The sequence below is a fragment of the Oreochromis niloticus genome, linkage group LG22 (assembly GCF_001858045.2).
Source record: "Oreochromis niloticus isolate F11D_XX linkage group LG22, O_niloticus_UMD_NMBU, whole genome shotgun sequence".
Lineage (NCBI taxonomy): Eukaryota > Metazoa > Chordata > Actinopteri > Cichliformes > Cichlidae > Oreochromis > Oreochromis niloticus.
In genome coordinates this window covers 35,431,155-35,455,936 of record NC_031985.2, presented here as the reverse complement: position 1 = coordinate 35,455,936, position 24,782 = coordinate 35,431,155, and the positions used below count along the sequence as shown (strand labels likewise).

General features: G+C 40.6%; 1 protein-coding gene across 1 annotated transcript; it reads left to right on the top strand.

Moving 5' to 3' along the window:
- The first annotated feature begins 1,263 nt into the window (after window positions 1–1,263).
- eepd1 (endonuclease/exonuclease/phosphatase family domain containing 1) lies at window positions 1,264–20,997 on the top strand. Its single transcript, XM_003455237.5, has 7 exons — window positions 1,264–2,427; window positions 10,503–10,554; window positions 14,730–14,840; window positions 15,419–15,553; window positions 15,871–16,009; window positions 16,126–16,320; window positions 19,356–20,997. Exons 1-7 carry the CDS (start codon window positions 1,478–1,480, stop codon window positions 19,544–19,546), a joined length of 1,773 nt encoding a protein of 590 aa, XP_003455285.2. The 5' UTR covers window positions 1,264–1,477; the 3' UTR covers window positions 19,547–20,997.
- Window positions 20,998–24,782: the final 3,785 nt, after the last annotated feature.

The window sequence follows — 24,782 nt, the reverse complement described above, 5'->3', positions numbered from 1 at the left end:
ACATTTGTCTTTCTTTAAATATAGGAATTAATTTGCAGGATAATAAATAACTGGTTTTGGTTTAGAATTAATTCACCTATTCACATAACACTGCATTCTAAAATAAGTGCACACATTTTAGTTTACACTGTTATATATGATTTTAATCTTTGTTTTCTGAGTGTTTCTGAATGTTTCAGCTATGAGAACATCTTTAGATTAATATGAATCTCCCAGTTGTAAGGATGATATTCAGATGTGCAGCACTTGTTTCAGAAGTATATATATATATATCTATCTATCTATATATATATCTATATATATATATATATATCTCTCTCTATATATATATATCTAGATATATATATATATATTCCCTCTGTTAATACTGTCCATATGTATATAGTGCTGCAGAACTGTTTAGGAGGTTCAAATAGAAATATTGTGACACAAATTATCTTGAAAACTTTCTGCTTCATATCAAACCTCTCAGAATCTTTTTGTATAAAACAGCATTTAATATTAATTTCACTTTGGAATAACTTAAAAATAATACAATTATCAAGTCAAGAAAAAATCCTGCACTGAGTTGCAAAAGCAACATTTCAGTACTGTGTTTAGAAAAGCAGAGCTCGACGGTGATAAATAAATTATTAATCCTAAATAAAACCAAATCTACGTTTGGCTACAGCCCTTAAAACAATTTACATGTATGTATGTTATCAGATCCTCTTCCTCAGTGACAGAAAACATTTGGATATCACATAGAAAGACACGCCCCCTACTGTTAACGGTTGAAACAGCAAACCAGACATTTCAAAATAAACGCCAAACGCCAGGTAAAACCTCCAGGCTTCAAACTACAAAACAATATTTCTAAATGTAATGAGTGTTATGATAACATAGCTGAGATATTCCTATGTTTTGTAGAAATGACTGACGTAAGTTACACAGTGTAAAAGTAAAACTACAAGTAAATAGTTTAATTTCATCGGGCCAAATCCTGATTAGACAAAATCGATAAATGTATACGGTACCCAAAGTATTACATGAATAATGATCCGTAAATGAACAATAGGCTACCAGATTACTTTGATGCATAAGATGAGTAAATATAAATTGTTAAATGTGAAAGAAAATCATTATTAAACCGCGTTAATGTATCTGTTGGTTATTCCTACACTGTGTATTTATGTGTTCACTTGTCAATGAAGCTGATGATTGATTTGAACCGGTGTCACTGATGGCTTGCTTTTATTTTGAAGTCTGACAAGTACTTCGGTCTGCGCCGGTGTGGAGCTTGGCACTTGACAGACTTCTCCAGCAACGATTTGTATTGATGTGACCAAAGGCGAGTGAGGTGGAGGCTGACCCGTGCGCGGTCACACTGCGCAATACCGGAGGGCAAAGTTTGCCTGCTCTGATCTGCAGCTTGTGACTCGGAGGACTGCTGTGTGCGGCAGGAACCAGGGCTGAGCGCAGGGCTCGGGTGGTGCGTATGTCCAATATTATCTTTAATGAATGCTGCCGTGTAACCGCCGTGTTTCAGAACGTACTCTCTGGCGTGGGCCTCCGCCTGTCCACTGCACTGATCCTAGCCATGGGTGGGAGTCTGGGTTGCCACCGCTCCATCCCCAAAGACCCCACTGATTTCAGCTGCGGCAAGCGCAAATTCAGCGCCGCCTGCAACTTCAGCCACATTCTGGTGAATCAGGAGCGGCTGAACATTAACACCGCCACCGAGGAGGAGCTCATGACTCTGCCGGGAGTTAATCGCACAGTTGCGCGGAATATCGTGCAGTACCGGGACTGTATCGGTGGCTTTAAAAAGGTGGAGGACCTAGCGCTGGTAAGCGGGGTCGGGGCCACCAAGCTGGAGGTGATCAAACTGGAAATCTGCGTTTCTAGCAGGACCAGTTCTTCCCAACACTCTCCGTCGTCACTGCGCAAAGACTTGGACTCTCAGTTCTACACCGGGATGAACATCAACACCGCCACCCCGGCGCAGCTCATGAGCATTCGAGGTATCACGGAAAAGATTGCAAAGAACGTGGTTTCGTATCGCTCGGAGCACGGCCCGTTTAAAAGCATCGAGGACCTGGTAAAGGTGAAGCACATCAACAGCTCGCTGCTCGACAAAATCCGGTTCCAAGTTTTCGTGGAGCGCTCCCGGGCACCCTCCACCAACACGAACGCAGGGCTCCCCGGCACCACCAAGTGTCACCCAAGCCCCTCTTCCTTTAGTCTCGGCAGCGACGACTTGGACCTCCCACCTGGAGGCCCGACCCAGATCGTCTCTGTGCGGCCGAAGGTGGATCGCCCGCTGGGGCTCCGGGACGGGAAGCCCGTGGTGCGCGTGGCCACCTGGAGCCTGCAGGGCTGCTCGTGCGACAAGGCTAACAACCCGGGGGTCAGGGAGGTGGTGTGCATGACCCTGCTCGAGAATGAGTGAGTACCTGCACACACACTCATCACACCGTGGTTACTGAAGCGTGAGCAGATGAGGAAAGCAGCTTATTGGTTAAGTGGTCTCGGACGTGTGCCTGATTCCTGTGCGGAAATCCGGCAAAGGTCAAAATATTTCAAAGCTACATGAAACCCCCAAACTGAATAACTCACTTTATTAAATTCAGTCACTTTTATTTATATCGCGCCAAATCACAATAACAGTATTAATGAATGAAAGTTTGTAAGATAATAAACAAAACAACTCGAGTTTCATTTTTCCCATCACACCAAATGCACACAATGCACAGTCAGCCAGCTGTATATGTGCTGATAGTCATTATGTCAGAGTATGCCAGCTGTGCCACAAACCATACCAGTCACTTAGCAGCAGAAGCTGAAGCTCTTTGTGGTTAAATTATGCGGTGACCTCATCATATTTTCAGATTTATGACTCTTTCAATCCTAAACGGGAGCCTTAACAGGACCTTAACACTTCCTGCAATATTACTGCACTCAGGCCTAAGTTTACTTGTGCAAAAACCTAAATAGTGATTTGAATGATAATCTTACAGGAATGATGGCCCTTTGTTTTGGTTTTCCTTATAAAGACGTGCATATTTCAGACTTCAGAAAAACAAAACCCAGACTGTGAAAAGACTACAGCACACAAAGCAGCTCTTTGCTTTGTGTTATTTGTCTGTTATGGGTTCAAAAAGGTGGAAACAACATTAAAACTACTGCAGAAAGAAAATAAGAGAACATTGTTTAAAAAGAAAAGTTCAGAGTCATGACTTTATTTTACAAAAGCATAAATCTGAAAATCTGGGATTTAACAGACTAAACTTAATCCTGACCTGATGAGTTTTTTGTAGTGTTAGATCTGGTTTTATGTCCAGAATAAAACTCGTATCATGCATCTTTTGTATAAAGCCATCAGATGCATATGAAAGGGAAAATGTATCATACAAAAATATATGAAAATTCTACCCCGAGACAGCAGGCGAAAAAGATTATCGGGGCTTCGTGATTGAGGTCAAGCCAGTTTTGTGTTGCAGGGCGACACATTCTCAGATTCCCTGTCAGCAGAGTGGACCGTGGTTCATATTCCACCAGTGAAAATGTTCTTTTAAGCAGAAAATTAACTAAAATAAAATAAAAATCCATCCATGCATTTTGTTTGGCTTATCTTGGGCTGGATCGTGGGGGCAGCAGCCTAAGCAAGCATGCCCAGACCTCCCTCTGCCCAGCCATCTCCTCCAGCTTATCCAGGGGAATACCGATGCGTTCCCAGGCCAGCTGAGAGATATAATCTCTCCAGCCTGTCCTGCGTCTGGCCCGGGGCCTCCTCCCGGTGGGATATTCAGCTCTTGAATGGCTGAGCTCTTCATCCCATCTTGTCCCTGACCCAGAGTGGCCACTACAACCTTCTCCGGCTGAGGACCATGGCCTCAGACTTGGAGGTGCTGATTTTCTTTCCAGGCATCGGTCTGCATTGCGATACGGTGAAAACATAAGACTCTGTGGAAAACCTTTGGGTGTATATAGACGTGAAGACCATGAGTGGCTGTGAAAAATGAGAGTATAGGCAGAGCGCAGCAGCAACTTAAATCAGGCATTAGGGTTTAAATCTCCTTAGTGGCTAGGTTCTTTCTCATGTTCTCTCCTGGATAAATGGGAGGATGAAGTTTGGTAAGGTGTTTAATTGACCCCCCTCCCCCCCCCCCCTCCCCTTTTTTAATATTACAAAAAAAATGTTCTTTAACCCATCTATAGGGCTTCACAGCAAACTGTGTCAAGTACAGCCTAAACTCAGTAATGGTGTTGTGATCATTGTTATTGAGGAGCAGGAACAGCAGCAGGAGGAGGGCACTGTGAAGGAGACTCAGTATGTTTGCACAGTGACAGTACTGTACTGCTGTTAGTAATCACAAGACCCAGTCTAAGTTTACACACTTCATGGCTTTCCTCCAGGCAAAAGCAGACAGCTACTAGAGTTCAATGAACTCTGTTTTTTTTCACCAAAGTTTGCACAAACTGCACTCGGCCAAAACAGGCTATCAGGGATGTGGTGTTAGAATCAGCTGGCTGCAGTCATCCTGACTATAGGGAAGTAAAAAGAGCTGACTTACGCTCCTAATAGCGAGGTTTATATGGATCAAAGCATGCAAGCTGATAATGTGCCTGCAGATGTTAAAATGTCACTGTTGAATTCTTCTCTCCCTGTTTTTGAAGCATTCACAAAATATGGACCTTGTCTCTCAGTGTCTGTCCAAACAAGATGGGCAGTTCTGTTCTACTGTGACATGCATCTACTTCCCTTCCTGCGTCGACGCTTCACCTTACACAAAATGTGAAAAATCAAACCCTAACATTAAAGGAGAGTAGTGACGACGGTGCACCCAGCATTCTTTAGACCGATCACTGATATTAGATCTTTGGTCTTCCCTTTAGTTTCTCTTGAACTTCCTGATCCATAATGACTGGATGAGCAGAGGCATGCCATGATTTTTGTTATATGAAAAGTAATTGAATTAATTAATAATGCGTAAAGTAGCGTGCCATTATTATAAATGCTGCTTTGGCTTCACACTGCCAAACAGGCCCAGCTTTGTTAGCAAGCTAACCTAACTAACTAACCAACCAAAGCATGTGGGACTGAATTAAAATGTCGAAATTTAATGTTTAAAGATTTTTTGTTATTTTTGTATTTTGGACATTTGAGTGAGATAAAAATCCAGTACTTAAGTTTATTAGTTTATACCTGGACCAGTTTCTTGGACCGGCTCCTATTTTTTCCCCAAAAAATATCCTTCAATCACTGATGTGCAGTGAATATTGGGACAGGGTGGACCTGGTGCATCCTGTAAATCTTGGGAAAAGAACTCATTTGTGGGCTGCTTTTGGACGAGCCCATGAATTTGGACAGCCTTCGTCTCCTGGTTGTGACTTAATCAGCCTTCAAATGTGACGTTCAAAGGATGCAGCCACTGATGCTTCATCGTGTCTTACTTGTGTCTGCATTGAAGCAGCTAATATGAAGTCCTGTTTGACATTATCAGTGGTTGCTACTGTCAGAGTGACACTGACGAGTCTTTATGCAACATTTACTCTTATGCGTATTTTTCTTGCTGTAAACCCAACTCTATAGACTTGACCAAAGAGTCGTGGCTTACAGTTACCAGTGTTGTCCTGATGAGATGGCTAATAGTCAGCTCAGACTGTGGGGATTTGAATCCTTGCCAGTGGAAATGGGAGGATCAGGATCTTAAGCAGCAGGACCGTTGCATGCTCTCAGAGCGATCAGACCTGCAGGGGAGGAAGGGGGGTATTGTCTGTGGGACTGCAGGCTGTTTATTCTGAAAACAGGAACTGTGGACAAAGTTTCTGCCTATAATCCTATCAACACGAGGCTGTTCAGCGTCTCAGGTGGGCCAGTATGGCAGAGCAGTAAAAACATGCAGGTGCTAGAAAAGTGAAATGGAGTCCAGTAAAATTTGGTCTTTTTTTTTTTTTTTTTTTTTACTTGTTATTTATAAGCACTTTTTAAAACAACAGCAACTGATCAAAGCTGTACAGCTAAAAGAATAATGAAAAGCATGATACAAAACAAAGAACACAAGTAAAACAGTCCAAGTTAAAAAAAATAAAATAAAAAAATAGCCATAATTAGTTTGGGGCAGCTGTCGCTCAGGAGGTAGCGTAGGTCATTAACCAATCAGACGGCTGGTAGTTTGATCCCTCTACTCTCGTCCTTTGGCAAGATACTGAACCCTGATTTGCCCTTGATGTATCTACTGAACTGTGTGCGCGCGCGCGCGCGTGTGTGTGCGTGTGTGTGTGTGTGTGTGTGTGTGTGTGTGTGTGTGCGTGCGTGTTTGTGTGTGTAGCTCCCTGATGTGTTTGACTCATTTTCAGTATTCAGGGTTATATAGACTGAGACCTGCAGAGGTTCATTAACAGGATCAAACACCAATTAGTCTAATTGAGCAGAACCTGGAGTACCATCGAAAACCCACGCAGGCACAAGAGGAACATGAACCTCCACACATACGGTACCTACCCAGCTGGAGTTTAAATCATGAGATGCTCTGTTTCTATGCCATGTGTACAGAATCAGGAGTAAAACAGGGAGCACGAGGGTTCATTTGCATTTTCAGAGACGCAAATTTAACTTAATAATGAATTAAAAACATTGCTATTGTTTTCAACAATTAAATGTTAGTCAGGCACTTTATTAATTTTATCTTAACTGAGCATTCAAATAACCTCTGTGCAATAAACAACATTTACCTAAACTTCTTGTGTTTTCCAGTGATGGTCTGAGAACATCTAAGGCTTTCTAATAAGTTAGAGCTCTGTCTAGATCTCGGGTTGATAAGCTAGCATGACAGACTCCGGCCATTCCTCGACCTGTGTTAAAGATTCTGGCCGTTCGTACGACTTTGAGGTGCTGATTCTTTTAAACATGGACTTCCTGCTGTGATGTTTCTAGGACAAAAGAAATCAATATTTTGATAAGCTTTTAAATAATAATTTACTAACAGGGACTCAGAGAGGCCTAATGATTCATTGGGTTATATTTAGTTGTTTTTGCTCTTTGGTGCTATTGAAATGTTTCCATTCATTTAGTCATTGGGGTTTTTGCTGGTGTTGTTTATTATTTTTGGTGCTTCTGTAGTAGCTGCATAGTGTATAAGTTTACACCTGAGCAAAATGTAATTCCCAGGAGTAAACACAAATCATTTGGAGTTGCATCAGGAAGGACATCCGGTGTAACGAATCAAAACAATCTGAGCAACCTGTTGTGGCAACCGCACTGTAAATAATAGAGGAGCTCAAAACAGCTTTTATTCTTGGTGGTCTGAGGACAGACTGACTATAGGTATGGAGTTTTAGGGAGCTATTGCATGAAGACTATAAGACTGCAGTGTCATATATACATGCGATTAGTAGACTCCAAGTGTGGAACCAGATTTGCACACTCTTCAATGTTTATTTTTAGTCTTCAGTTGATGCAGATGGGTGTTGTTATTGTCATCGTCCTACAAAGTCTGTTTAGCCGTAGCCAGTAGCTTTCAGATTGCTGTCTCAAATGCATTTGGCTATGTTTGTGGAGTCTAGCTTCAAATTGGCAATCACACATAGAATTATGAAGGACTAAAGTTTATTTTTGTCCTTGTTTTTTTTTCCACAAGGAAAAAAAATAAAATGAGGGAAGTCGATGTAAAAATGTGGATGGGCTGGTGGTGTGTTTGAGCTAGCATTTTGGACTAAGTTTCATCCTCACCCAGGCAGTTTGAGTTCTCTAGAAGACCTGCTGGGGATGGTTATAAGGACCTCAGCTACTTTACACCCTTAATACTTTGAAGGGCCACATTTAAACCACTGCCAGTAAAGGAGGGTGAAAACTGGAACTACCGGTGTGTAGTCATGGATGGATAGATGGAATTGGCACACTGAGCATGAGAGTGCTGAAGAAACAGCTGTGATGTTTATTTATAGCAGCAAAAGTACAAATGGCTAAGATGGTAGCTTCAGCTCAGCTTTTCTTTCTTTTTTTGGTATGGTATGTATTGACAGCGTGTAGAAAATCTTCGCTACAACAGTCACAGTTTATGTTGATTCTTTGAAAACATCACTAGTTGTTGCAGAAATGTCTGGAAACTGCTTAATTTGAGCAGATACCAGGTGTTGCACACACATCTCTCTTTTCCACGTTACCCACAGTTGTCAAATGACTTTGTTGCCGATGAGAATCGGTCCCCATCTTTAAAGGAGAAAGAACTCTGCTCTTTTTTTCTGTCTGACATGAATCCTGTATAACTGAATAAACGTGGCGGTCTGATCATGGCTGAATTCTGCCATGTCATGTGACATGTAGAGGATTTGTGGTGTAACTCAATTCTGCCTCCTGACTGACTGCATTACTGATGATGCTTGTATATCCTTGGTTTCAGTGAGGATCAGCTGATGGGAAGCAGCCAGTTTGCAGCTGTAGTACTGAGTTCCTCACCTGTGTTGCAAAATGCAATGCAAAGAAGCTCATGTTCAGAGTAAAAGTGCTGGTGCCTGTTAGAAGTGTATAGCATTTTATTATGCTGACTGTTGATCTGGGGAGTCATTTGAAAAGTAAACAGTTCAATATTTATTGGGCTGTAAAGGCCCCTCTTCATGCAGTGTTGGCACATTGAATTTCAAACAGCAGTCCAAAGTGTGTCTATAAAGAGTCTTATTTTCTCAGCTGTCTGCCAGTTTGTTAAAAGAAATTGTAAATTTGGCCTAAGTTTGGTCTGTGTTTACTATGCTGAGAGTCTACCATAATACACGACCATCTCCTAGAAAAACTGTGATCTCAGCTTTGCTTTGTACCAGTAAGTCATAAATGCTGTGCAGATACAGTGCGAGGGTAGAAAGAAGAAATGAAATGCTCAGAACTTTTAATTAAGGCTAAAAGTTTTCTTCCATTAATATTAGAAGATTTCTATAAAACAGAGTCATCCGTCACATTACTTCATAGCTAGTAATAATTTTGTTTAATTTTTCAATGTTCTGATAAAATTTATTTTTCCCACACATTGTATGAATTAAACACGTTTTTCTTCAAAGTTTATAAATTTTAATTTACAAATAAGGTCAGTGTTCATGACTCCACCATAAGAAAGAGGCTGGGCAACAATGGCCTACATGGGAGACTTCCAAGATGAAAACCACTGCTGAGCAAAAGGAACATAAAGGCTCATCCCAGTTTTGCCAGAAAATATTGTGATGATCTCCAAGACTTTTGGGAAAACCAGGTATTAGGTTTAGGGGGCAATCACTTTTTCAGACCACTGTAAAACCATGTAGTAATGACAGGAGGAATGCCCAAAGTACTTTTTTTTTTGTCAGTGGGTTTTAGGGCTGGGCGATATGACCCAAAATTCATATCTCGATATTTTTTTAAAGCCATAAAGTAAGAACAAAAAGAGAGTTCTTAGTCAAAGCTGTGTCCCAGATGTCACACAGGCACTTTTATTAACATACAGCATAGATGTACATGAAAAAAACTACTCAAAATAAATTATGAGCATTTATTAAATAATGATGCTCTATAAATAAAAGAAAACTATGTTGTTTTTGTGCATAACAAAGAGCTCACAATTGTGCAGTCAAAATGTAAACTAACAGACGCTGAGCATAATAACAAAGACAGATTTCACAGCTGCTCTGTTCCCAACTTCTACTGCGTGACTGACAGCCTGGAGTTTGAAATCTGCTTCGTAACCATGTCTCTGAACAGGAGCCATTTATGGTCCTTATACACACACAGTACAGTAATATTACGTTGAAGCACAGTACGTATCACTCCGCGAGGCTCCTCGGTAGCCGTAATGCTCCGACAATCCATCAAGCGGTGCAGCTCCGTAGCTTAGCAAAGTCGTACTAAAACATTTTTTGACAGATTGCTGAGCGCTGTGTATCACATAAAATCGGTTCGCGGTCATCAAGCACAACCAGAATTCATACAAAAGGCGCGCAGTCAACTTTTGAGAGAATGAAAGGATTTCAGGCCGTGCATGGCGTTAGCGTGGCTAGCTCGTTAGCAAGGTTAGCTCGTTAACACGTTGACGCCGTCCAGCCCCACGCACGGGGCGATGCGCGGTAACTCATTAACGGAGATTTGCCGTGTCCATCTTGTCGCTGCCTGCAGGTGAAACGATGGGGGAGGAGGGGGAGTTGTGTTCAGTGAAGGAGAGGCGAGGTCGAGTAACGTTGCATAGAGACAAAAGAGAGGCAAACTTGCGGCTCCGCAACTATAATTATAACGTAACACAGACTATATCGATATTTATATCAATATCGAGTCATTTATATCGATATTGTCACAGCTTATACCTCGTATAAAAATATATCGATATTTTTAAAAAACTTGATATATCGCCCAGTCCTAGTGGGTTTCATTATCATGCCTTTCTATCAGGTTTTTCAAGTAATTATTTCTTTTAAGAGGAGTTGGGTAAATAATGGATATGTATGTATATGATGGTACATGTAAAGGTACATTTTTAAAAAATGCATTCTCTCTCTTATTGCAGTATCAAGTTACTGGCAGTGCAGGACCTGCTGGAGCACGAGGCTGTTGATAAGGTAAAGTGGAATATGGATTACACTTATCCCAACTTCTATTGTAAATGAGATGACTTGCGTGCACGGGCAGCAAGACTCAGAATTGTGACAGCAGCTTCTCTTTGTGTATACTCTGCAAGGTTTTGTCCTGCAGAGGTTCAGTGATGGAGAGGATCATAAAGTTGATTGGGTTACAGGCATGTAGGGCCTTCCATGTGGTTTAAGTACGCCTGAGTTAAAAATACTCTTGTGCTCTCGCTCCCAGGACTGACACCTTCAAATTTTAGTTTATTTTTTCCGTCACACTGCTGCCAACATTAGCACACATTTCATTCATTCATTCATGTCATTACTGATTTCTCGTAACTTATATTTGTCATATTTCCTTTTAGTGAATAACATAATGATTAGCAACACATCCTGTCTCTTCTCCCCCTCGTTGTCACTGGTTATGGGCCAACTTGTAACAAGAGGGGGCTCGTCTGGGATCTAATTCATTGTTGGAGACGGTTTGCGTTGTCATCTGACTTAAGCTCATTGTTCCGATGGAAACTGTTTTCACTCCTGTCTTGGAAGGAGTCTGTTGGCTTGGTCCGCTCTGTGTACATTTGGCTTGTGTTTTTTGGTAGTCTTTTGTCATAGCTGACAGAGGAGAGACGTTTCTCTGGGCTGGTCACTGTCAGAGCTAGGGGGGTAGATGTATTTATTTGGGATGTTTCTGGCAACTATTTTTCTTAGTTGACTAAACGAGGGAAATAAATTAGACTGCATAACTGACTAGTCTAAAACTAAGAAACACTCAGACGTCAACTTAAGTTTGAGAACCGTTTAATAAACAATATTTAAAAACTCTGAAACCATTTATCACGTTCTTCATGTCACTTAACTGGGCAGCACCTCACATCGTGTGTTATGAATATTACACATTAAACTCCAAACAGAAAAAGGAAGAAAAAATAAAATAATAAACTAATGTTAAGTTTGATATGAACATTTTTCTTGTAAAAAAGGGGGGCCTGGCAAAAAAAGCTTGGGAACCACTGCTATAGAAGATGCTCATGGGTTATTAAAATATAACAGATTATCTGAATAATTAATAAATTGTTACTGAAAAGTCTGGCACATTGTGCCGGGTATCGTTCAGAATGTAGTCACATGACATGCATGAAAGACGATGACGTTAATAAATAAAGATTTTGAATAACAAATCAATAAATTATCTAGCCATTTTCTTCCACTTATCTAAAGTCATATCTTAAAGATCTTATAGTACCTTATGACCACTGAGGTGAATTGGCACTTCATTTAAAAATGAATAAATTAACTAATCCTCACATACAGTGTCATGAATAATCAGACTCCATTTTATCTAAAAGACTTCGTAGTACCATGTCACTCCAATAGAGCACTTCACTCTAGGGATACTGGCTTGCATGTAAATTATACTTCTTCAGGAAATCTACATCGTAACTCATGCTTTAACTGGAACCCCATCCTATGCCAAAACCTTCTATATAACAGATCGACGCATATCACAAGGACTTGAATGCCATGGAAGGTTGTGGTATAGTGATAAAAGGAACTTCTGGTTTTTATGCAAGTTAGAATGTGGCTTTCCAACAGAGGTCTAAATCAAGCTTTGGTTGCGAGGATATTTAAAAGTAGAATGGGAAGCAGAGCCTTCAGCTTTCAGGTTCCTGGTCTTTGGAACCAGCTCCCAGTTTGGATTTGAGAGACAGAAAACATCTCTGCTTTTAAGATTAGGCTTAAAACGTTCCCATTTGATAAGACATATAGTTGAACTCCAGCGATCCAGCGATGAATCCTCCCCTAGCTACTCCACACAAGGCCTAGGGTGCTAGGGGGCTTCCCATGATGCACTGATTGTTGCTTCTTTACTCACATATTTCACTCACTATGTGCTTACATACCACTTTGCATGTCATCATTCGTTATTATTAATCTCTGGCTCCCTCCCATCACCTCAAACCGGCTGCGGCAGATGGCTGCCACTCACTGAGCCTGGTTCTGGCAGGTTTTCCTCTTGCTAATAGGGAGTTTTTCTTTCTCACTGTTGCCAATGGTTGCTAAAGGGGGTCGTTTGATTATTGAGGTTTTTGCTGCAGGGTCTTTTTCCTTAAAATATAAAGCACCTTGAGGTGATTTTTGTGACTTGGCACTATACACTACCAGTCAAAAGTTTGGACATACCTTCTTATTTAATGGTTTTTCTTTATTTTTACTACTCTCAGCATCGTAGATACAAACTGAAGACATCAAATATATGAAGAAAGATCTATGGAATTATGTAGCAAAGAAAAAAAATGATAAATAACCCTAAATATGTCTTATATTGTTGATTCGTCAAAGTAATGCTTGACGAATCTGACGAATCTTGCTTTGTTGACAGTCCTGCAGACCCTCGGCCTTCTCTCAGTCAGCTTCATGATGTAGTCACCTGACATGGTTTCACCTCACAGGTGTGCCTGTCAGGGCTCACAGTCCGTCATTACTGTAAGAACTGAAGGTCAGTCAGTCCACAACATTGCTAAAACTTTGTCTCCAAGCGCAGTCGCAAAAACCATCAAGCTCTACGATGAAACTGTCTCACATGAGGACGCCCCAGGAAAGGAAGACCAAGAGTCCCCTCTGCTGCTGAGGATACATTCATCCGAGTCACCAGCCTCAGAAATCAAGTTAACAGCAGCTCAGATTACAGCCCAGATAAATGCCACACAGAGCTCCAGTAGCAGACACATCTCTACGTGTTCAGAGGAGACTGTGTGAATCAGGCCTTTATGGTCAAATAGCTGCTAAGAAACCACGACTAAGGAAAAGCAACAAGCAGAAGAGATTTGTTTGGAAAGAAACACAAGGAGTGGACATTAGACCATCTGTGCTTTGGTCTGATGAGTCCAAATCTGCGATCTTTGGTTCCACCTGCCGTGTGTTTGTGTGAGGCAGAAAAGGTGAACGATGGTCTCTACATGCATGGTTCCCACCGTGAAGCAGGAGGAGGAGGTGTGATGGTGTGGGGGGCTTTGATGGTGACACTGTTGGGGATTTATTCAAAACTGAAGGCAGACTGAACCAGCATGGCTACCTCAGCATCCTGCAGCCACATGCCATCCCATCATTTATTCTTCAACAGGACAATGACCCCAAACACACCTCCAGGCTGTGTAAGGGCTCTGTGACCAAGAAGGAGAGTGATGGAGTGCTGCACCTGATGGCCTGGCCTCCACAGTCACCTGACCTAAACCCAGTGGAGACGGTTTGGGATGAAGGCAAAAGGACCAACAAGTGCTCAGCATCTCTGGGAACTCCTTCAAGACTGTTGGAAACCATTTCAGGTGACGACCTCATGAAGCTCATCGAGAGAATGCCGAGAGTGTGCAAAGCAGGAATTAAAGCAAAGAATGGCTTCTTTGGAGAATCTAAAATATAAAACATGTTCGGAGTTATTTAACACTTTTTTTTTATTTACTACATAATTCCATATGTGTTCATTCATAGTTTTGATGCCTTCAGTGAGAATCTAAATAGTCATAAAAAACCCCCATTAAATGAGAACGTGTGTCCAAACTTTTGACTGGTAGCGTGCATATAATTCAACTGATATTTACTTTAATAACTCTGCGTGTGTGTGCGCCTGTTTGAGTGATTTAAAATAAGATTTCATATTGTTTGCTATTAACTGCTGCTCAAGCATTAAGTATAAGTTGACTTTAAATTGAATGTTGAATTGAAATCCTGATGTCTTACTTTGAGAAAATAATATAAAATACTCATATTCAAATCTGAAATAATTTCATTTTTAAATTTCAAGTCCTGCAAGCTGGCTCTCTTTTAAGTTATTTCGAAGCAGATTGGTAGAAGATGACACTTAATACTTTTAAAATGTTTGTTTTGTGTGTGTATTACCTGTTTGCCATGTTGGTATTTAAATAATAATCTATTTACAGTCTCTTTAGATAATAATTTGGGTTGGCTGTAGCTCAGGAGGTAGAGCAGATCATCTCTAATCAGAAGGCTGGTGGTTTGATCTCTGGCTGCTCCAGTGTCCTTGGGCAAGATACTGAACCCCAAGTTGCTTTAGATACTTTGTGCCAGTTTCTTCCAGAGTTTTACAAAATGTTAATTTGCTTTTTAGTTAGGTTTGCCTGTTATTATATTACTGTCTTTATGTGTTGCAGTTCTGTGCAGAGTTAAATCAAGGAACACTTGCCAGCTTACAGAAGTGGAAATGGCCACGAGGGCTGTGGAAAAGTGTTGTGTCGGAAAAACCCACCGGACATTCCAGCAAGGTGGGTTTACCGTTGGCAGCTGTTACAACAACACTTTAAAGTACATTGTATCCACAGGTGGACACAAAAATAAATCAAAGTCTAAACTTTGCCGAAGATCAATCAGTTCAGTTTTCAATTCCCAGAAATCGATTTGAATAATTTACCTGTTGAGAGTTTTTAACATTTTTTAACTCTGTCTGCACTGATGCTAAACATAGATTGTGACTGTTTCTTAACCACTACAGTTTCTTTTATTATCTAGAACTGTAGTAGTACTGCAGTAAAACTGTGGTAGTACTACTGCACAGAGACTGATCTTTCATGCGTAATAAAGATGAAATGATCTTTTGTGAAAATAGCAGTGACCCTTCAGCTCTATTACCAGCAGCTGATTACCGTCATGCTTACACTCTACTGTTAAAAAGAATCGGTCAGCATCAGTAAACTACATCATCTAAAATGTTTATGTAACTGACCTATGAATAGCTGTGATTTATTAAATCATAAATGGAGTAAGAAGATTGACTTGAAAGTTTATATTAATTTAATAAACTTTTGAAAATGTATCTAACACTAATACATCTCTCTGTTCACAGGGAGTGAGCTACTCGGGTTTTTTGTGGGATAGCTCATCAGGAATTGATCTGAAGGATGCCCTCGTCTTGGAGTCTCCTGCTGCCAATGGAAATGGGAGTCATATACACCATCCACTCTATATGGCTCACTTTTTAGTAAGGCTATAATGTATTGTCATTGAATTCATGTGTGTTTGGTTATAAACAACAATTCAATTAATTTTATTTATATGGCACCAAACACAACAACAGCTGTCTCAGAGTGCCTTATATAAAAGACCCTGGAATAATGAAGAGAACACCCCAACAATCAGATAACATCCCTTTGTAATTGTTTAGAATACACTGTATCTGAATACTGGTTTTCTTAAACCTCCAGAACTAACACGTGTTTGATGCACTGCTGCATATTCCTTTGGGTTTTTTTTAAGGATAAAATTTTAAGTGGTCAAAAAATTGACTTTTTCTTTTAGATCGGTTCATTTGAGCTGACAGTGGTGAACGTCCACATGCAAGCCCCTGCTTCACCAGAGCAGTCCGGTGGCAAAAACCAAAACTCTGATGAAGCCAAGTGTCAACGCCTCCCTCCCAGCATCCAGGGAACACTAAAAGGTTAGTCTGTGAGGTCGGACCACTCGAGTCCGCACGTGTCAGACGCCGTAGACGGATCAGCAAAGTTTGACGTCATTTTTGACATCTTGTCCTATTTTCCGTTTCTTTCTTTGCAGGTGAAAAGGATCTACTAGTGTTGGGCAATTTTGGTTGCTCTCCTCAGAGCTCAGAGCTGGACACACTGAGAAAGGAGAAATTCTGTCCCCTGATTCCATCCACTCAGTTCACCAACATCACCACCTGCTCACCACAGGGCACCCGCTGCTTGGACAACATCTGGGTCAGCCGTTCCCTACAGAAGATATATTCAGGTACATGTACAGTTGTGTTTGGACGATTGCACAGGTTAAAATTAAAAACTTCTCTTAGGTTAGTTGTCTTGATACGGTCAAGTTTCATATTAAAGGAAAAATAATCTGTGAATTCATTCAACATTCATCATATCTCAAGTTATTTAGCTCCGCTCAGTTTTATTCGTGTCGCATTAATTCAGAGCAATAGTCGACTAAGTTTAAATTAAAAGTTCATCTCAGGAAATTAGAATATCATGGAAATTCTTTTTTGTAATTTAATCAGTGAAAGGTTAGACTTGATATGATTTTTTTTCAGCTTTATTTTAAATTTTGGTGTGCTCAAATTATTATTTTTATTATTATTATTAGTATTAGTATTAGTATTAGTATTAGTAGTAGTAGTAGTAGTAGTAGTAGTAGTAGTAGTAGTAGTAGTAGTAGTAGTATAAGACTTTCAAGTTTGAGTAAATTACTATTCAGACATTAGTCTAACTTGTCTGGTTCAGTACACACAGTCACAGTGGAGGCTGCTGAATGGACAGCTGTCCAGCTGACGAATATCGACACTCCACATGGAGGGAAAGCCACAGAGGATCTGTGCTGAGAAGGCTGATTGATTTCAGAGAGCTATAGCAAAGCTTTTTAATCAGAGGTTGACTAGAAACTAAAAGTATGGTAGGAAAATCTATATAAGCAAAAAACCAAAAGTTGATTTCAGGAACTTGACTAGGCTGAGGCTGGTCTTAGCAAATCACGAGCCACCATGCACAGATGTCTTCAGGAAAGAGGCTACAACTGTCACATTCCTAATATCAGGCCAATCCTGAAAAATAGAAATGCTTATTATCTGAGCTAAAATGAAAACATTTTACCATCCTGTTGCTGGACTGTTGGTCCAAAGTCCTCTTTTCACCTGAAAGTAAGTGTTGCATAGAATCTGGAGGAAGAGTGCAGAGACACAAAAACCAAGACGTTTGAAGACCAGTTTGATGTTTCCACAGTTTGAGAAGAGATTAGATGATAGTTGTAAGTTTGATAACTTCATGACCGTTACTGCAGGAGGAATAGCAACTCTTCTGAAGTCTGAGTGGATGGACGAAGGATGCTTTTAAATTCATTTCAGTTTTATTTTTATGGTGTCAAATCACAACAACAGTTCCCTCAAGGTGCTCTGAGACCATGCCATAACCACACCGGTTCTCAGAAAGGCCTAAAAATAGCCAGTTGTCCACCTAAGTGGACATGTTTAAAAAAAAAAAAAAAGAAAATCAAAAAACTTTTTTTCATGCCTAAAGATGAATAAAAATACTTAAGAAAAAATCCTGATTAAAGTTGTCATAATTCATGCATGAAAGGGTTCATGAATATTTGAAAGTTATTAAATTAAAATGGTGAAAAAAAAATGATATTTTTCGTAATGTAATTTTTTCAATGGAAGATGGAGACCCTGCAGTGTTAAAGAATACCCCGAACAATCAGAGAATTCCCGTCTGATCCTCTGAATCGAGCTCCGTGAGAAGCAGCCACAGCCAGTTGTGGCATGATAGAAGAATCTAGGTTAAATAGTCTAGATACACTGATATGAAGTTTTAAAGATAAGTGGTAATGTCCAAGTTGACTCTGTCTTGTACAGTTTTGTAAAAAAGTCAAATAAGTAAATAAGCCGAGTACACCTCCATGATTCAGTAGCTTGTAAAACCAACTTTGATTCTTTGTTCTGTCTTGTTTATTTCTGTCTTTTTCTGACATGCTTACTATGACTGCTGGTTTATGCATGAATGGCAAATAAAGAACTTTGAACTTTGAATTTTAGCCCACTCAGTGTTGTTTCAGTTTCATGGAGGTTAGAGGGTTTTCATTATCCACAGCTCCAATTTTTTTGAGGTGCGTTTTAGAAAGATGGAGATTTCTCTTGGCGACGCTTCCAAACAAGCCGTACTTGTTTAGTCTTTTTTCTAACTATCAGGAACTCAAACATATAACATGCTAACTTATGCCTGTAAAGTTTTAGATGTAGTTCTTGGGTTATTAGTTAGCGCTGCGTGTTTTTGGGGGGTGAATAAACTGAATTTGTGTTAACACACACCTGAGCCATAGCAACAAATTTACAATAGAAATTGGTTAAATCTACGCTGTAGGTGTGTCAGAACTGCAAACCCTTGTGAAAGTGTGTTGTGTAATAATGTGCACCTCCCTACACAGTGGCAACAGTGTCAGCCACTCACATAGGCTACACTGTAGGCTCTACATAGGTTCATCACAGAAGGCCAAGTCGAGTGTTGCTTTTACAGGAGTGGTCACACTTCAATTCAGTTTAGTTCTTTATATTGTACATTTAAGACCCTACAATAACACTGAGAAAATCCTAACAATGAGCCTCTATGAACAGGGGGAAGGAAAAACTCCCTTTTAAGAGGAAGAATTGAAAAGAAAGAAAGAAGAAACAAAAGTCACACAAGCAACTAATGATTACATGTATAGTGGTGTATAAACTACTCATATAAAACAAGTAAAGTGAGGTTTTTCATTAACGGTCTTAAAACGAGGCTGACTTTAGTTTCAAGTCTGGTTAAAAACAGGTCAGGTTTTACGCCGATTTGTTAGACTTGAACACAAGCTAAATGTTAAGTCAGTTCTCAGGTCCTTTACATAAGACTAAGTGTGCTCTGGAGTTCACCAAACCAATTTAGGTCAAATCAGGTCTTCAAGTCTAAGCTTGGTCTAATCTGAGTGTCAAATCATCAACTTATCAAGGTATTTAGGCCAAGGTTGCCAAGACAAGTCTAAGCCTAGTTAAAAGCAATTTGAGGCCACACTTGCACCTGAGTTATTTAGACTAGAAGTTTGAGTCTCAAGATAAAAATAATTACGAAATAAATATAAAAATGTATTTTAAACAATGTGTAAAGTAGAGGCTACATGGTTACTTTTCAAATGTATGATGAATGTGATGCGGTTTTATAGAAGCTATTAAGTCAAAGTTTGGTGCATTATTTGTGTTGCATGAAGTTCTAAGTATCTCCTGACTGTCCTTGTGTCCTTTGTTCTGACAGGCCACTGCAGGGTGGTTCGGGAAGGCTTAACTAACCCCTGGATCCCAGATAACTGGTCATGGGGCGGTGTGGCCTCTGATCACTGCCCTGTGTTTGCAGAATTTTATGCAGACCTACCTCCTAAGGAGCTTAGCAGACCTGGTATGGCAGTGGTGGACAGGGGAGACATTCTGCCCAAACATGAGCGGTGACATCAGCTGCAGTCAAGACAGAACTGGATGACATGAAAAAGATTTGAACCTTTCAGGATTCTACTTTATCTGGGTTTGCTGTGGTGCAGTTTCCTACAGAATGTGAAGAAGTGCCAAGATTGCCTTTTGGGTTTCAGGTTATCAATGTAAAATCGTAAATGAGAAATATTCAAGCCATAACAAATGTTTAGACAAAAATATGATGTATTTTAAAAGAAATGTGCCAAACATTTTATATATGTATAGAAAAATAAAAATAAATTGATAGATGTTCAAGGTCTGTACAAACTCTTATTGATACAGTTTAAGCAGCATCTGTATGACCCTGCTCTCTTTATAGGCGCTGCTGTGTCCTTCATCTTTTATATTTCACTGGAGAGTAAGATTCAGTCTCAGCTGCTGAGCTCATGAAGGCTGTGTGCTTAATTATAAAGTGAAGCTTGTGTGCATGTGAACTGCCATACTTCCCTGAGATGGCAATAACATTGCCAGGCACAGTGACATCACAGGGCATTGCTGCTGCCCTTAAAACTGGTCATTAACCACCTTCACAATACTGCTTTTGAAATTAAACAGCTGACTAACACAGACTTGCGTTATACTGCTCAGCACGATGCACACACAGTGTTTTAAAAGCACTGTTTATGTGCACGGACACCTTTCTGGGCTGCTGTTGCCGACTGGCTCACCTGGCTCTTTCATTCTGCTTTGGCACACATCGCTGTTCTCTCTCAGCTCCTCTCTGCCTCCACATCCTGTGTGCTGCTCAAATAGGGGAGGCATGATCTGATGATGATCCCTAACTGCATTGGCCAGCCTCCTCTGGCACTGCCCCCTGAACCCACTGCACCCCCCCCTTCTTTTTGTTGCCCTGTAACGCAGAAGACAAAGTGGGGGATATGGTATATTTTACCACATGAGCTTTGAGCTCTTTTTCAAGTCTTACTGACCTTATTGACCTTACTGACAAAGCACTTTACACAGCAATCAAATCAGAAATTGACTCTAAGCAGTCATGTGATCCCATGACAGCAGAGATGAGCTAGTGATGATTGGATAACTCCTCATGAAGTGATTAATGTGTTGCTCAATAGTGAGACCTGCTGGATTTAAAAAGTTACTGCAGCCAACCTGGAGAAAGAACTTGGCCCATGATTCTGATACCAGGAGATCAAATCTGTGACAAATAATCCTGTTTAGATAACCATAAAATACAAAGTGAAGTGCATGTATTCCAATTAATTTATTATAACAAAATGAATATGGTTGACTAATACAGTATATCTAATATATCTGTTTTGTAATGGTCTAAGGAGCTTGGAAAGAAGAATATTTTGTGATGAAGTATAAGTGAAAAGCATGAAATAAAAATGAAAGTTTTATTAAGGAAATATAAGTGCTTGTCACAGTGGGAGTGATTGTACTTGTGTGTGAGGAGGAGAAGGTTTACACACATGCCTGCAAATAAAATCATGTCAATTCATGTGAACATAAAGAAATGAGTCCATGAATTGGAAAGTAACTCAAATTACAACTGCGCAAAAGCGGGAACGGGAACGATACACGCACCGATAATGGGTGTGGCTAGTTGTGCTCAACGACCATAGATTTCTACAGGTTGTGCTTGATACACTCGCCGACGTTTTGATATTGTTTGACCCATCATTAGCAAATCCCCCCTCTGTTTCTTCATCTTCCAGAAGCTGTCACTACAAAAAATGTCAAATTCACTAAACTTAATAAAGATTTCCCAAATCGTAAATGTGTCTTCCCTTTTAATCTAGCTTTTAAAAGAACAATCCTCCATAAACTTAATGGAATGGAACCTCTGGTCTCCATGACAGGGACCAGTAGATACCTGTAAGAGAAATGGGTGTGGTGTTTAAAGCCAGCATAACTCCATGTCATATATCCTCCTCCATGTCTATTTTAACATTTATGTCTTTAATTTTTATTATCAGAATCACGTTTATTGGCCAAGTATAAGTGCAGACACATACAAGGAATTTGGTTCCGATAGATGGTGGCTCTCAAGCACAGCAATGTAAATCACACACACACACACACACACGTGTCTATATATACATTACACATGCATACACATACACAAAGCTGTGTAAACCAACTATAAATAACTAATCTAAACGTATATACATAAAAGACAGAAATGAAATGAGGTGGAATGAATACTACAGAATGTACATAAGGTGCAGTTGCAGTCTGGCAGTGGGAGCAGTGTGACAGGTCAACTGTTTAGAAGGGAGATGGCGAGGGGAAAGAAACTGTTCCTGTGTCGGGTGGTCCTGGTCTGCAGGCTTCTGTACCGTCTGCCAGAGGGCAGCAGATCAAAAAGTCTGTGTCCAGGGTGTGAGGGGTCTGTGATGATTTTCCCTGCCCGTTTCCTGGTTCTTGAGAGGTACAGATCCTGGATGGAGGGCAGGGGGGTGCCGATGATCCTTTCTGCTGCCTGTACAGTCCGCTGCAGTCTGCACCTGTCCTGTTTAGTGGCTGCACCATACCAGACTGTGATGGAGGAGCACAGGACAGACTCAATGACCGCAGTGTAGAACTGGATCAGCAGCTCCTGTGGAAGACTGTACTTCCCCAGTTGTCTCAGGAAGTACATCCTCTGCTGGGTCTTTTTGAGGATGGAGTTGATGTTGGTCTCCCACTTCAGGTCCTGGGAGATGGTGGTACCCAGGAACTTGAAGATCTCCACAGTCGACACAGGGCTGTCTGATATGGTGAGAGGGGGCAGAGTTGAGGGATGTCTCCTGAAGTCCACTGTCATCTCTACAGTTTTAAGCATGTTCAGCTCCAGATTGTGCTGACTGCACCAGAGTACCAGCCGCTCAACTTCCTGCCGGTATGCAGACTCGTCACCATCCTGAATGAGGCCAATGACGGTGGTGTCATCTGCAAACTTTAGGAGTTTAACAGCCGAGTTCTTGGAGGTGCAGTCATTAGTGTAGAGGGAGAACAGTAGTGGTGAGAGGACATATCCTTGAGGGGCACCAGTACTGAGGGACCAAGTTTCAGAGGTGATCTCCCCCAGCCTCACTTGCTGCTTCCTGTCTGTCAGGAAGCTGGTGATCCATTGACAGGTAGCTGGTGACACGCTGAGCTGGGAGAGTTTGGAAGAGAGAAGTTGAGGCACGATGGTCTTAAAAGCCGAACTAAAGTCCACAAACAGGACCCTGGCATAAGTTCCCGGGTGGTCGAGGTGTTGCAGGATGTAATGCAGCCCCATGTTCACTGCATCATCCACCGACCTGTTTGCCCGGTAGGAAAACTGCAGAGGGTCCAGCTGGTGGCCTGTAATGTCCTTCAGATGGGCTAACACCAGTCGTTCGAAGGATTTCATATCTCAATATCATTACATTTTCTTGTTTTAAAAAAACGAAACACAAGTTGACTAAATCCAAAGTGTTTAACCTCATAACATTGTTAAACAATCAAGATTAAAATATCTGTCCAAAATAATAGTGATAATTCACATGAGTCTCCCTGTAGAATCCTACATTTCCAGAGTTTCGTGTTCTTTAGATCAGTCACTGCAGACACAGCCCAAACAAACTGGAAGCTTCATGTTGCTTAAAGGTGAGTAAGAATAATTATCTGTACGTTTCCCCTGTGACAGGCTGGTTACCTGACTGAAGAGTAATACCCAGTCAAAGCCTTTTGACCTCACACGGTTCCAAGTGGAAGAAAAGGTGAATTAAAGGTACTGTACAAATAAACAACTGGATGTCTAAAACTATTATGTTGGCTTTTTAGATTGCATCGAATCATCTTATTTGTATGCAGCAGACTTTTATATAATCACAATTTGTACCACAGGATGGTAGCGAGGTGGCGCCCTGTCTGCTCTCAGTCCAATAGGAGAAGATCAAGAAATGCTGATGGAAAGGCAGATGTGAAAGAACAGGCACACTAGTAACTAACTTACAATAACATCACAATCACTGGATGTGACAGCACATTATGTACCAGACTGGGGAAATTCAGACCATCTATGGTTCGTTATTCAGCTTTGGGTCACAAGTTTGGAGTCGGTCCTAGCTGACTCCACAGCTCCACAAAAAGGTTCCAGCTGACCAACCAGAGGCTTTTTTTCTGTAAGGCAACAGTGCCAGTCACCTCACCGCCCGATTCAGGGTCTAATGCTGCATTTTGTTTTCCACATTTACAGTTTGTATAACTTTAAAAAAAAAAAAAAAAAAAAGATCCACTGCCACTGCCGCACTATGAATCTTGGGATAGGGTGGACCCGTAAATGGAACATATCACAATCCTGCCCTGGGTAGCTGACTGTGGTCTGACTAAAGAAAGAGCAACAGTTTTGTAATGTAAAGCAACCCCCCCCCATGGTTAACAATAAAAACAATAAACAATAATCGGTTTTTACCCCCACCGATCCAGTACGAGCAAACAGTAGCAAATTGTGAAACTTTTAGTCTGTGCTGCCACTGTTGTGTACTTGTGACTCGCTAAATAAGTCGCAGCCAGAGCACTGAGCATGCTCTGTCCATCAATGTGCTGCAGCGGGTTTTGAATCTAAAAACGAAGCTGCGCTGCTGGTGATACATGATACAAGAATGCATGACTCTGTAGTGCCGACTTCCAATGTAACTGGAACTTGGCATGAATTATGTTTTTGTTTTTTCCTCGCGCGAAAACTTAGGATTATAATTCTTGCCAAATAACATTCCCAAAAGTTTGATTGTCGATATTTAAACGTTTGTAAATGACAAATGTTTAAAGCCAGAAACAATAATTGTGTCACAAGGTAGAAGCTGCAATCAGTTTTTCTGCAAAGCAACTTTTATGTTATTTATGAATGAATATATTTACATTCATAAATATATTAATGAATGTAGGCCAAGTATAATGAATGGAAAAAGCTCATTGACATGAAAAGATTTATTTTCCAAAAGAGATCGGACAAAGAGGGCAGCAAAAATTGCAAATTTAACATGACGATAATTTCAGAATATTTTAAGTGGTCAAAAAGGGCTGAATCAAATATAATGTGGAACACAGTATGTAAAATAACGCTGAGTCATAAAGATACCTGCAAAACAGGCCATGTCTTTATTTTATATCTAACACCTTCGCATGTTGACTGCAGATTATTTAGTAATATGAGCAAACGTAAAAAAACCACACAGAAACACCGGTCACGAACCCCTCTCGGTGATTTTGATTGGCTCTAAGTGATCCGTTGAAGATGTGG